The sequence below is a fragment of the Physeter macrocephalus genome, chromosome 2 (genome assembly GCF_002837175.3).
Source record: "Physeter macrocephalus isolate SW-GA chromosome 2, ASM283717v5, whole genome shotgun sequence".
Taxonomy (NCBI): domain Eukaryota; kingdom Metazoa; phylum Chordata; class Mammalia; order Artiodactyla; family Physeteridae; genus Physeter; species Physeter macrocephalus.
The window spans coordinates 118,287,379-118,300,873 of NC_041215.1; the positions used below are offsets into that span (position 1 = coordinate 118,287,379).

At 44.7% G+C, this 13,495-nt stretch overlaps 1 protein-coding gene across 6 annotated transcripts in view; it reads right to left on the reverse strand.

Annotated features, from left to right (window-relative positions):
* Positions 1–13,495, reverse strand: part of MREG (melanoregulin) — a 154,248-nt gene that overhangs the window by 84,361 nt on the left and 56,392 nt on the right. Inside the window, exon 1 of one of the 6 annotated variants that reach the window (XM_024124662.3) lies at positions 7,786–7,980. The exons of the other annotated variants lie outside the window; for them this stretch is intronic. Within the exon in view, the coding sequence (XP_023980430.1) occupies positions 7,786–7,877 (92 nt within the window). The 5' untranslated portion in view covers positions 7,878–7,980. Of the gene's footprint in view, positions 1–7,785; positions 7,981–13,495 lie in introns of those variants that run through there. 6 annotated transcript variants of the gene reach the window in all.

A 13,495-nucleotide genomic window follows, 5' to 3' on the forward strand; every position in this document is an offset into this window, starting at 1 on the left:
GTATGCTAACACATATATATGGAATCTAAAAAAAAAAAAAAGGTTCTGAAGAACCTAGGGGCAGGACAGGAATAAAGATGCAGACATAGAGAATGGACTTGAGGGCACAGGGAGGGGGAAGGGTAAGGTGGGACAAGGTGAGAGAGTGGCATGGACTTATATACACTACCAAATGTAAAATAGATAGCTAGTGGAAAGCAGCCGCATAGCACAGGGAGATCCGCTTGGTGTTTTGTGACCACCTAGAGGGGTGGAATAGGGAGGGGGAAAGGGAGATGCAAGAGGGAGGGGATATGGGGATATATGTATACAAATAGCTGATTCACTTTGTTATACAGCAGCAACTAACACAACAATGTAAAGCAATTATACTCCAATAAAGATGTTAAAAAAAAAAAGGATCAGCAGAGCTTGACGGGAAGGCGCACATCACAACTTCAGTCTCTCGCCCTCTTCGACATGCTGGAGCAGTATGACTCACGTGGAACCATTTCTCTTTTTTTTTTGGCTGCACGGCACGGCATGTGGGATCTTAGTTTCCAGACCAGGGGTCTCGGGATCGAACCCGCGCCCCCTGCAGTGGAAGTGCAGAGTCTTAACCAGTGGACCGCCAAGGAAGTCCCGACTGAACCATTTCTTTATCATCAGGAAAATTCAATTCTGTTGCCGACACTCACAGGCCCCGATCAGTTCCTCCTCTGAACAGCCCCCCTTTATGGGCATAAAACAACCATCAAGAGCAAACTGAGGTTTTATTTTCTTTTCCCCTAATGGGAATTCTAGACACTGCAGAAAAATAAAACACTGACATCCGTTCTCCGTTCACTGCCCACAAATGTGTGCATAAATTCTGTTATTAGGAATGGAAGCTGCAGGTGGGCATTGAGAAGGGCAGGGAGCAAAACAGATTTGGAAGATTGTTAGGTTCACTTAGGCAGCTGAAGAGAGAGCCACGAATAAAAACTCAACCATGGTTTGCTCATTCTTTCCCTTTCTTCTTCTGCTTTTGAACAACCGGACATGTGATGCTTATCAGTTATTAATAGCCAATAAATCAGAGAGTAAGAATTATACTTCTCTGAAAAGTTCCAAGTAAGCCTCATGGAAGATGCTTTAGCGAGTGTCATTGACACTGCACTTCTTTCCATTTTAGACTTCTCTAGGCCTCTGATGTCCATATTGGATGGCATCTGGTGATAGACTTTCTAGTGGACAGAGGATTTGGGCGTCTCTCTGCTTAAAGGAGACTGCAGCTGCGCCTCCAGAATCACATAAATTCAAGGGGCACAACTCATGCTTAGGTGTGGATTTTTACAAGGCAAGAGAATGCTTTCATCACTGATGGAAGAAAGCTCTGTTATAAAATGAAATAAAAACCAATGCTTTGAGCTCAAACATTTTCCCAAAAGTACCCTGCAGTGGTTGACTAGTGTCCCCCGAAAAGACATCTTTCAGTCCTAATCCCCAGTTCCTATGAATGTGACCTTATTTGGAAATAGAGGCTTTACAGATGTATCAATAGTTAGTTAAGCATCTTGATACAAGATCATCCTGGGTTTAGCGTGGACCCTAAATCCAACGGCTGGTATCCTTATAAGAGAAAAGAAAAGGAGATTTGAGACCAAGAGGAGGACAGAAACGTGGAGGACAACGGAGGTAAGGACTGGAGTTGTGCTGCCACAAGCCAAGGACACCAGGAGCCACCCAAAGCTACAATCAATAAGGAAGGATTCTCCCGAGAGAGTTCGGAGGGAACATGGCCCTGCCAATCCCTTGATTTCAGATTTCTTGCTTCCAGAACTGAACGAATACACTTCTGTTGTTTTTACGCTACCAAATTTGTGGTGATTTGTTGCAGCAGCCCTAGAACCTAATAACACATACCCCAATGTTTCTTTTCATTAGTAACATGAAACCTTGAGCCAAAAGGTCATTCACTATTTTACAGGCAAATAAACAATAATCTAGACATTCCAAAACAATCTATATGCATTATTAGCCTGTCCTCAGAGCATAATGATATTTTGTTGTCATTTTGATCACTATTTATTCTACTTTAGGAATACAGTCAGTGCAGGGAAGAATGGCGTTCAGAACCTCAAACCTTACATAGATGAAGGGCAAGATGAACGTTATAGGACTCAGTCCTAAAATTGGGGTGAAGGTAAGATCGAATGAAACCTTTGGCTTTCTTTGTGGCCAAAGCCTGGTGTCAGGCCATGGTTCATTTCTCCAGGCCCAGACTTGTTCTAAGCTTCCTGGCGTTAGAAATGACTATTCAACTATTTGCTGGTGAAGCAAACCTTGGCAGCTAAAGAGTTTGACAACAGTCATGATTCACACGTCCTGGACCTTCAGGCTCCTTCCTACATCTACAGACAGCCTCACTGCCCCTGTATTCCATGTTAAATAGAATTTCAGCTGACACAAGTCCACAGAAAGAGGACAGTCTGCATCAAGCCTGGAACGGCCCATCAAGGCTGTATCTTAAAGTTGGATCTCTCCATTGGACAGAAGAAGAAATTAAGGTTCAAGGAAGTTAAGAGAGTTCCCCAAAATCCCACAGCCCATTAATAGGTGGGACGAGGACTCAGGTCTCCGAACTCCCCCTGGGCTTGGCTCTCAGGGCCAGGTTGCTCCTACAACCAGGTAGAAGAATTATACTAATGAAGGACATGGAAGAAGGGCAGGAGGAAGGGGCCACAATAGGCAGGAGCTAAGGCTAGTGATATCCATCAGTGTCTAATATATAAATATTATCAGTTAATGTTGGACACTGGTAGTTTTCTGAATTTTCTGCAATGCAAGGCATGGACTCTAAAGTCACACAGACATGGATTCAAATTCTGGCTCTCCGACTTATCAGTTGTGACTTTGAATTAATTATCTGAATACTAAGCCCTGAGTTCCTTAACTATAAAATGGGGATAAATAACACCTATCTCATTTGGTCATAGAGACAATTAAATGACAGATTGTATGTAAAAAAAAAAAAACTACATACAGTACGCACCATTTATATAAAGTTAAGAAGGCCAAACACAGATTCAATTTAGAGCTCACCTATGTGGGGGATGGGGTGGGGGGAGCGTGCAGTCACGAAGGGATACATGGGGGGCTTCCACTCTACTGTTAATGCTTTTTTTTTAAATATTTATTTATTTTTGGCTGTGTTGGGTCTTCATTTCTGTGCAAGGGCTTTCTCTAGTTGCGGCGAGCAGGGGCCACTCTTCATCGTGGTGCGTGGGCCTCTCACTATCACGGCCTCTCTTGTTGCGGAGCACAAGCTCCAGACGCGCAGGCTCAGTAGCTGTGGCTCACGGGCCTAGTTGCTCCGCGGCATGTGGGATCTTCCCGGACCAGGGCTCGAGCCCATTTCCCCTGTATTGGCAGGCGGATTCTTAACCACTGTGCCACCAGGGAAGCCCAATGTTTTCTTAAGGTGGGTGGTGCTGGGTATGTGGGTGCTTATGCTGTTATTCTTCATAACATTTTGTTTTAAATACATTTCTTAAAATTTACACATAAGGGGCTTCCCCGGTGGCGCAGTGGTTGAGAGTCCTCCTGCCGATGCAGGGTACACGGGTTCGTGCCCCGGTCCGGGAGGATCCCACATGCCGCGGAGCGGCTGGGCCCGTGAGCCATGGCCGCTGAGCCTGCGCGTCCGGAGCCTGTGCTCCGCAACGGGAGAGGCTACAACAGCGAGAGGCCCGCATACAGCAAAAAAAAAAAAAAAAAAAATTACACATAGGAAGAAATTAATAAATTAACGTCTATTATAATTTCTATTAATCCAAAAGTATTTATTCAGTTCTAACTCCATGTGGGGGACTGTGCAACACAACAGCGAATGCTAAGGAAAGATTCATGCTCCCCCAATCTAGATTAGAACCTCCAGTCTGGCAGGGGTTGCAGCACCCACCTTATAAGTGTAATAATACCAGGCAGAATGCAGTAAGTGACCTGAGGGGTAAAAAGAAAGAAAAGAGACAGCATAACTGCTTGGAGAGAACTTCTAAGACTTCATCATACAGGGGGCAACTGAAATGGGCCTTAAAACCCGAGTAGAATCTTCAGCAGTAGAGAAAACAAAAAGATGTCTAGCTAACAATTATGCCATTAACAGAGGCACCAGAAGGGAAACCAGAATGATTAGACAGATCACGGGCATAGAGACTAGGGAGTGTGAAATCAGAGGCCAGGGAAAGAGGAAATGAGCAATAAGGCCAGGTTGGTCAGCACAGGGGTACTCGTGTACAGCGAGAAAACAAGAGCAGATTTCTTTGTCTTGAAACTTTCAAGAGAACAGTTTTCATGTAATCATGCAGGGGAAGGAGCCAAATCTCAGGATGAGTGGGAGGTGAAGAAGGAGGTAGGGGTACAGCTGACTGTGCTTTAAAGACATTTGCACCTGCTGCAAAGGACGGCAGCTAAAGAAAATGGCAATATCAGGATGAATTTTCAGTCAAGGGAGGCCCCAGCATATTTCTAGAGAAAGGGCAAAGAAAGAACTAGTGGGACAGAGAAAAATAGAGATGCAAACCAGACAAGCGACCACCATTCTCTTTCACATACAAGGTTCCAGAAAAAGCAAAAGGAACAAGGTCAGAAACACAATGTCAGATTGGCAAATGAGCTGAGATTAAAAATCGGTTTTCTTGAACTAACGAGAGTCCCTGGTCCGTTTTGGAAAAGGACTACAGGTGATCATGCACACAAATGACAAACGTCTTCCCTTTGACCACACCCCTTCCAGGCACCATTACCTTGGGGTATGAAATCAAACTTGAAAACCACTGTTTTACCAAAGAATAAAGGATTTAGCTGGGGGGAGGAGATATCTGTACAAAACCGTTTTTATAAATGAAAAAAAAAAATGACATGAAGAATGAAGTTCTTAATAAAAAATAAAGTTAAGACCATCTGACCATATCATTGCACCACGTCAAGATTCCAAACCAGCCACGATGGAAAACAGCCTGGCAGCTCCTCAAAAAGTTAAATGTAGAATTTACTCTATGACCCAGCAATTCCACTTCTAGGTATATACCCAAGAGAACAGAAAACGTATGTCCACACAAAAACTTGTACACCACTGTTTGTAGCAGCATTATTTATAAAAGCCAAAAAGTGGAAACCCCCCAAATGTCCGTCAATTGATAAATAAAATGTAATATATCCATACAATGGAATATTATCCAATGACAAAAAAAGAATGAAATGCGGATACACCCTACAACATGGATGAAACTTGAAAACCTTACGCTAAGTGAAAGAAGTCAGATGCAAAAGGCCACATAATGGATGATTCCATTTGTACAAAATGTCCAGAATAGTCAAATCTCTAAAAACAGAAGGTAGATTAGTGGTTGACTGTGGGGAGTTGGGGGGTGGGGGTGAGTGGGCAGGCAGGGGAGGGTAGCAAGTGACTGCCAATGGATATAGTGCTTCTCTTTGGACTGATGAAAATGTTCTGAGTGAGACAGTGGTTATGATTGCACAGCTTTGTGAATGTATTAAAAAGCACTGAACTTCACACTTAAAAAAAATTTCAAACTAGACCTTCCAATGACTTGGGCAGGAAAGAACATGCAGATACACACACACACACACACACACACACACACACACACACACACGTCACTGCTCCACACACCCATTAATAGGCTGCTCTTCCCAAATATTGAAATGATGCCAGAATGACACTAAACCACAAAAGACCAGTCCACTCATATGCACATGCTCAGAAGAATAGCAATGATACTTAATAATGACTAAAATTCATTGACTCTTTACTATGTGTCAGGCGCTATACTGAGCACTTCACATGGATTAGCTTATTTTGTTTCTCACTTCATCCCTTTGAGGTATGACCATCCCCATTTTACAGATGAGGAAATTAAGGCACAAAAAAAGTTTCATAACTTGTGCCAGGTCACCCAGTTGGAACTTAACCCCAGGCAATCTGACTCATGAGCACTATGCTATTTTGCCCCAACTGACTCTGTCTTCTTAAACTCACTTGCAAAATTCACTGACTTACAGTGTAAACCAAGGCAGGGGAGGGTTGAGGTTTTAAAACAACCAAAACTATGATCTTAAATAGCAATTCCGGAAAGAATATTGGGAAGACCCAAGGCTCTGAGAATGAGACCAAGCTGAGAGCTGTATTTCATGTTACTATGAATATTGATAAGTTGATTGTAAAACCCAAGCATGAAGTTCCAGATTGTTACCCACTACTTTTAAGACTTGCGGTAGATTACTGGGTTTCTCCCTGCCCACAACAATCTAATAATCTAAGTGGGAACACCACTGCAAGAGCAAACAAAAACATTGGGTATTGTGTGTATGACTTTATACATAGAATACAAACCGTACATGTTTACATACATGTGTGCTCACTAAACAGTGAGGGGCAGATGGCAAGTTCTAAGCCCTAGGTTATAGGAGAGAAAGATGCATAAGGGCAAAAAAAAAATCAAAGACTGCTTGAGGAGACCTTGAGAACTAGCATTTAGGAAGGGACAGAAAGAATAAGGGTCACTACTTGAAGCAAGCTTGGAGGGAATAAGAAGGTTGGATTGTTCCTAGAGCAGTAAGGATGCCTGTCTGATTAAATCAAGGAGTGTACAGTGTGTAATGTACCAGAAAATAATAGTGGACAGGAGGGAAGGGGTTATGTAAGATCTCAAAAATCAAGGTAAAATGTTTGGACTCGATAGAGTAAGAAAAGGTAAATCATGCTTTTAAAAAAGTTGAGAGGGACTTCCCTGGTGGCGCAGTGGTTAAGAATCCACCTGCCAATGCAGGGGACACGGGTTCGAGCCCTGGTCCTTCTCTTCTCTGCAACAAGAGAAGCCACCGCAATGAAAAGCCCGCGCACCGCAACGAAGAGCAGCCTCGTGGCAACTAAAGAAATCCCCGAAGACCCAACACAGCCAAAAAAAAAGTTGTGAAAGCTTTATCATATTAGTTGCATACTTCATAACAAACACTGGCTTCCACATTTGCTTACTTAACCCTGGAGTTCTGCCTCATCTACTATTTCATAATTTCATTTTAAATATTTTGTTTCTAACATATCTACCTCCGAGTCATGCCCTAGTGAAACCTTAATTTCATCAGAGTCAAGATATAAAATAATTGCTTACAAGCACAGCCCTGAACAAAGCTGTGTTGGATGGTGCCTTCACAAAGCCACTTAGCACATCGCTAATGTGCATTAAATTTCCTCACACTTCATAGCTTAATCTGTAATGAATCAACGTCCCAGCGAATAAGCTGTCCCTTGAGAAAAATATGTACTTTTTTTTAATGTGAAAAATATTTCCTCGCACTCAGTCACTGCGATTGTCTTCTTTCAGTAATAAAATTGAATGACAACATATCCAACTTTTTTCCTGGGTGAAAGAAATTCACAGTTGCCCGTTTCACTGAAACAGAAATAGGCAGTCACAGTTGTATTTAATCGGACCCCTATGCAAACTTCTCTCCCCTACTTCTCTGCGGGGGCACTGCACCCGAATTCTTGCCGTTTTCCACAGGCTTCCACTTGGGTCTCAGGTGCCTCCGAGGATCTGTGCTTTCAGGCAAACATTTTACCCAAGGAACAAACCCAAGGAGCAGGATCTCCTGTAAGGAACCCAGGGGCTTAGTCTGCGCCTCAGTGTGACCTTAAAGCAAGCGCACGTCCCCAGCTCTGACGAGCACACGAGTATCCGCACTCCGCGGCGCCCGGCAGCGGCGAGGGAGCCCCAGATCGCGGCCGAGGCGCGCACCCACCTGACCAGGGGCTCCTTCTCGGGCACGGCGGGCTCCTCCAGGCACCTGCACGGGCAGCAGCACACGGTCCTCAGCCAGGCCCTCAGCCCCATGGCGAGCGAGGTGCCCCGCCGGCGCCGGACGACTCCGAGGAAGCCGCGGCGGCGGCGGCGGCGGCGAGCGAGCGCGGCTGCGGCGCGGCCACCGGACCGGCGTCCAGGTGCGGGGACAGTGGCGGCCGGGGCTCAGCCCCATGGAGAGCGAGGTGCCCCGCCGGCGCCGGACGACTCCGAGGAAGCCGCGGCGGCGGCGAGCGAGCGCGGCTGCGGCGCGGCCACCGGACCGGCGTCCAGGTGCGGGGACAGTGGCGGCCGGGGCGTCGCGGGCCGGTCCGTGCGCATCACGCTGCGGCCGGGGACGCGGGCAAGGCGGGAGGCGCCTTCACGGCCCCGGGGCTGCAGGGCCGCGCGCTTTCCTCCACTTGGGTTTTGTTTAGGGCGCGGGTTTTGTTGGGGCTTTTCTTCTCTCGCTTTAATTCCCCGGGCGCAAATTGGGGCGCATGCGTTCCCGAGACGCTTCGCTGCTGCCCTCTAAGGAGGAAGCAGGGACTCCAGCCGCCGGACGGCAAAATCCGAGGGCACCGTGGGGGACGGGGCTGGGGGAAGGCGGGGCAAGCCCTCGAGTCACGGAGCACGAGGTTGGGCTGGATCTATTCATACGTTTTATTGGCTTTACTCCCCGAGGAAATAAAAGGTCCTGCTTCCCAGCCCCACTCTTGCCTTCAAAGCGGAGGTTAGGGCATATTTTTAACATGTCAGTCCCACAAAGAGTAAAAGTTAGCGAAAGAGTAAGGGTTGACGCATTACAGAAGTGAGTTTAAGTACTATATTTACAACTAATTTTTTAAATCGTTTTCAAGTCTCCCAGTCCTTGAATAATTCCCTCAAAAAAGGCAACCTCTATCTTCAGTATTTTGCGGCTTTCCAGAGCTATTTATGTGTGCGTGTGTGTGTATATTTACTTACGCTTCTGCACACTTGTAAGTATAGGCACCCATAGCCCTCTCTCCCTTTTTACCCCAACAGTGGCATACTCCACACATTTCTGTCCCTGGCTTGTTTCACTCCGTTTACCATGGAGACTGTTCCACCCACTACATGTATAACTTCCTCTATCATTCTTTGCATGTATGCATTTATGTAGTTGCATTTATGTAGTTGATGCCCTTATGTTATTTTAACCAGATCCCTATGAATGGACATTTAAGTTCATTCCAGCCTTTTGATATTAAAATAATGCTGCAGTGAATATCCTTTCACTATGTGTTTGGACATGTGTATCCCTTGAATAAATATTTGGCAGCTGACTTTCTGGGTCATAGGTAAGATGCCTTTTTAAATTTTGATGGATCTTGCCAAATTGCCCTCCAAAGAGGTAATTCCAATTTACACTCTGACTGGCAACATATGAAAGGATGTTTCCCTAAATCTCCACCAATACTATGGAATTTTCATCTTTGTCAATCTTATTTATTCAACAAATATTTACTGAACATCTGTTATGTGCCAGGCATGTTCTAGGCTCTGGGAATACAGCAATGAACAAAAGAAACAAAATCCATACTTTCTTGGAGCAAACATCCTAGTAGGGAAGTTCCACAAACGAAGCAATACATTATTGAGTGCATTAGAAAGTGGTATGTACTATGGAGAAAAATAAGGCAGGGAAGGGGATAAGAAGTGCCAGGAAGTTGTGTGTGTGTGCGTGTGTGTGTGTGTGTGTGTGTGTGTGTGCGTGTGTGCTGGGGAGAGGGGTGGTGGCTGCAGTTTTAAATGGGGTGATCAGGGAAGACCTCCCTATATGGTGACACTTAAGCAAAGACTTAAAGATGATGAGCAAGCTAGCCCTGATTTCAAGGGGAAGAGCATTTCAGGGAGAGTGAAAGCCGTGTGCAAAACCCCAGAGAAGAGAGAATAAACAGTAGGGTGCCTGAGACAGAGCAGGGATTCCAGGGGCCCTAGAGAGGAACAGGCCAGGAGGAAGAGTAATAGGAGATGATAGAATGTGGGACCTTTGGGGACATGGCAAGGACTCTGGATTTTGTTCCATGTGAACTGAGCAAACCTTTGGAGGTTTTCGAGTAGAGGGAGAGAAGTGGTTGACCTAGATGGCCATAGGATCCATTGGTTGCTGTCTTGAGAAGAAATTGGGTGTCAAGGGCTGTTTTAGGGAGAGGCAAATGGAGGCCATTCTAATGACCCAGAGGACCATGATTTGGACCAGGGAGGAAGCAGTTAGAGGTGGGCAGGGCTCTGAATGGAATTTGAAGACAGAGCCAACGAGACTTATAACAGATTGGAAGTAAAGTATAAAACAAAGAGAGGAGGGAGTCCAAGGTTTGGGGCTTACAAGCTGTGAAAGTCGAACAGTCACTGATTGTGATAAAGGACGTGGGATAGGCAGGTTTGGAGGGGTGAGGAGGAAGAGCAAGTTTATTTTCAGAAGTGTCAATTCTCATGGGCAGTGTGTTCATTTAAAAGTGTGTTACAACACATAAGTTTATCCTGTTCTGGCTACATTATGAGGCTGAAGGAACTTATCAAGTGCATATTCATTGAGAGGCTGGCTACTGAGAGTTAAAGAAGGATAAGAGAAGGTCCCCGAGGGCTCTGATTTAGCTGGGGAGACAGGATATGGACCCATCATGAAAAGTTGAGAGGACATGACAGAGTACCAGCTGTCACCAGGCAGCACAGGGCTGTGGTATCAAGCCCAGCACCATGTCATTTATCACTTGCAACTGTGCCAGGACAGAGTACTATGTACTATGTTCTGAAATTGGATTTTGGATTTGAGTTCACCTACCTAGGTTCAAGTAGAAAGTGGGCCAAGGGGGCTGCCAGAAAGAAGATGAAAGCTAGGGTCTGACAGCTTCTGTTAACTATTGGAGTTGGATTTGTTGAGAATGGAGAAATTAGAGGAGGCATTTGGCTCCTGGAAAATACAGGTACTCTGCCCCTTTACTAACCTTGATCTTAGACAAGTCACTTAATTTTTCTGAACCTCAGTTTTCTAATTTGTGAAATGGAGATGATGAGTCGAGCCCTACCGACTAGAAAGTTGTGAGACTCAAATGAGATCATTTGAAAGCCATAAAGTACTATAGAAATAGCAGAATTCAACACAGTTGACTAAATCCAAATAGTATAGGCCTGTTGAGCAAATGTCAGTTCCAGTACTACTTGGCTTACATATGACAGTATTTCTTTTCACGTTTGTACCTCTGCCATGTGTGGGCATCTTTCATGTGGTCAGTTTCAGACAGGATATTTCTGGAAAGCCATAGAACCATGTCTATATAACAGACTTGCTCAGGAGGTTAATGCTCTGCTTTACTAAGGATCACATGTAGTGTTTGCCTGCTCTAACAACTTATTAATATTTTCTTTTAAAATTAATGTTAAGTGTTAAAACTTATAAATGAAACGTTCCTCTAAAGAACTGAAATATTACAATTAAGTTTCCCTCTGATCACAATCCACAGTCCTGTCTCCTTTCTAGCCTCCTCAGGGTAACCGTATGCTACAAACCTTTTTCTGGACACACACACACATATGTGCCCCATGATGTATACATAGCATCATTGTGTATGTTGTCATTTTTTTCTGGCTGCGCCGCACGGCATGCAGGATCTTAGTTCCCTGACCAGGGATTGAACCAGCGCCCCCTGCAGTGGAAGCGCGGAGTCTTAACCACTGGACTACCAGGGGAATCCCTATGTTGTCATTTTGGGTAGTGAGTTTGGTTTTAATATACAAGGTACGCATACATCTACCTGCAAGCTTTTTCCACTTAATAATATGTCTTGGAGATCTAGCTTTATTAGTACACATAAGACTACCTCATTCTTTTTAACTGATGTGAGTATTCTATTTATTAGTTTTCTAAGGATTATTATATGTGTTTTCAAAGTATTCATCTTCCCAGAAGTTAAATACCTTCATGATTTCTCTGTTTTTTGGAAACTTAAGGAAGGACAATGCTACCAAACCCTGCAGCTTTAGCTTGCAGATATCTGAGACCATATTTTGGCACCCCCATTTCCTGTTTCAGACTTCATTAGCAAGAGAGCAGCAAGCTTTCCTTTTTTTAGAGTGATGCTAGATTTTTCCTACAGCCTGAGTTGACACCAGCACCACCCACTACTGGCAGCAACATCTGACATTTAGCAAGAGTCCTTGGGCACCTGATGTCAGGGGAGTGGGCAGTCCCCTGAGGCAACTGGTGACTCACAGACCCATTAGCTGTTTGTTTACAAGGTAGAACTGCCAGCCTATAGTTTCAGATTTCTCTGTGGCAGGGAAAACTCTAGAGTTTGCTTTGAAAACAAGTAGTACAGTTTGAAGTCCTCTTTCTTTGAGAACTTACTGATGACCTCTGAGCGTTGGAGGAAAAGGCACACGCAGGACGGGAAAAACTAGAAAATCAAAATTCTTAAGTTCCAACACCACATCATTAGTGCATTCCACAGAAAAGCTATGCTTGCAGCAACATAGCACAAGCTGGTGTCATTCAATTATTCATTCAACATGTATTTACAGAGCCCAGTACTAGGGTACAATGGTGAACCAGAATGTAGGTTCCATTCATGAAGACGGGGACTTTGTTCTTTGCAATATTCCAGCATCTAAAATAGTACAGACTTATCACAGAGACTTAATAAATAGAAAGATACACTGTATCACAAACTTTAGACAAGATACACTGTATCACAGCCTTTAGAACAGTGCAGGCACATGGTAGACACTTAGTAAATGTGTTGAATAAATATGTGTGTGAAAACAGAAAAAGAGCTAGTGGACGCAGAGTTTGCATTATGCCAATTTCTGAAAAGTCTATTAAATGAGCTGCCCCAATCCAGTAGAGAGTTAAAAACCATTGTCTTCCTTAGAGAAAAAGGACATATTCTGAAACAAGCCAGCACCCCAAGCCTAGGCCAGCATTATCACTCTCCCCAAGGGGCCCAAGATGGACAACCCACATGCCTCTCAGGGGACTCCAGAAAGGTCCAGAGACAGAACTGGATGTCTCCAATGTAAAAGCCCGCCAAGAGTCCCCGTTGGTCTCTTATTTCTGCCTCTGTAGTATGCCTCAGCCCTCCTTTTGGTAACAGCTCTGTTTTCCTTTGAGGAACACCCCCCTCCAATTCCACGAGTTGGGCAGACAATGAAGGCACTCCCCCTATCCCTCAGCCCCTGACCCCCAACAAGGGATGGGCAGGTGACCAAGATGCACCAGTCCAGACACTCTTGCTGAAATTTGCAACGTAAGGGCAAGGACCCAAAGATGGAAAATGGCTTGAGTTGAGATATGAATTATTTTGGGGACAGCATCTTGAAGAGGAGGTCCAACAGCGATGGGCGTTTTTATACCTGGAGCTTTCCTGTTCCTGTATTTTCCAAAATCTGGTTTGTCTAGCTATTTAGTTTTCCCGCCATTCTGTGGGTTACTCCATAACTTGTTGATCAATACATTTTTTTTTTCTTTTTTTGCTTGAGTAAACGAGAATCAGATTCTGTTGCTTTCAGAACTAAACCCATACAGTCCCACTGCGGGGGTTTACAAGGCAAGAAAAGGGTACTTGTGATTTGGGGGGGAGAGAGAGGGAGAGAGAGAGGGAAAGAGAGAGAGAGAGGGAGAGAGGGAGGGAGAGAGAGAGAGAGGGAGAGAG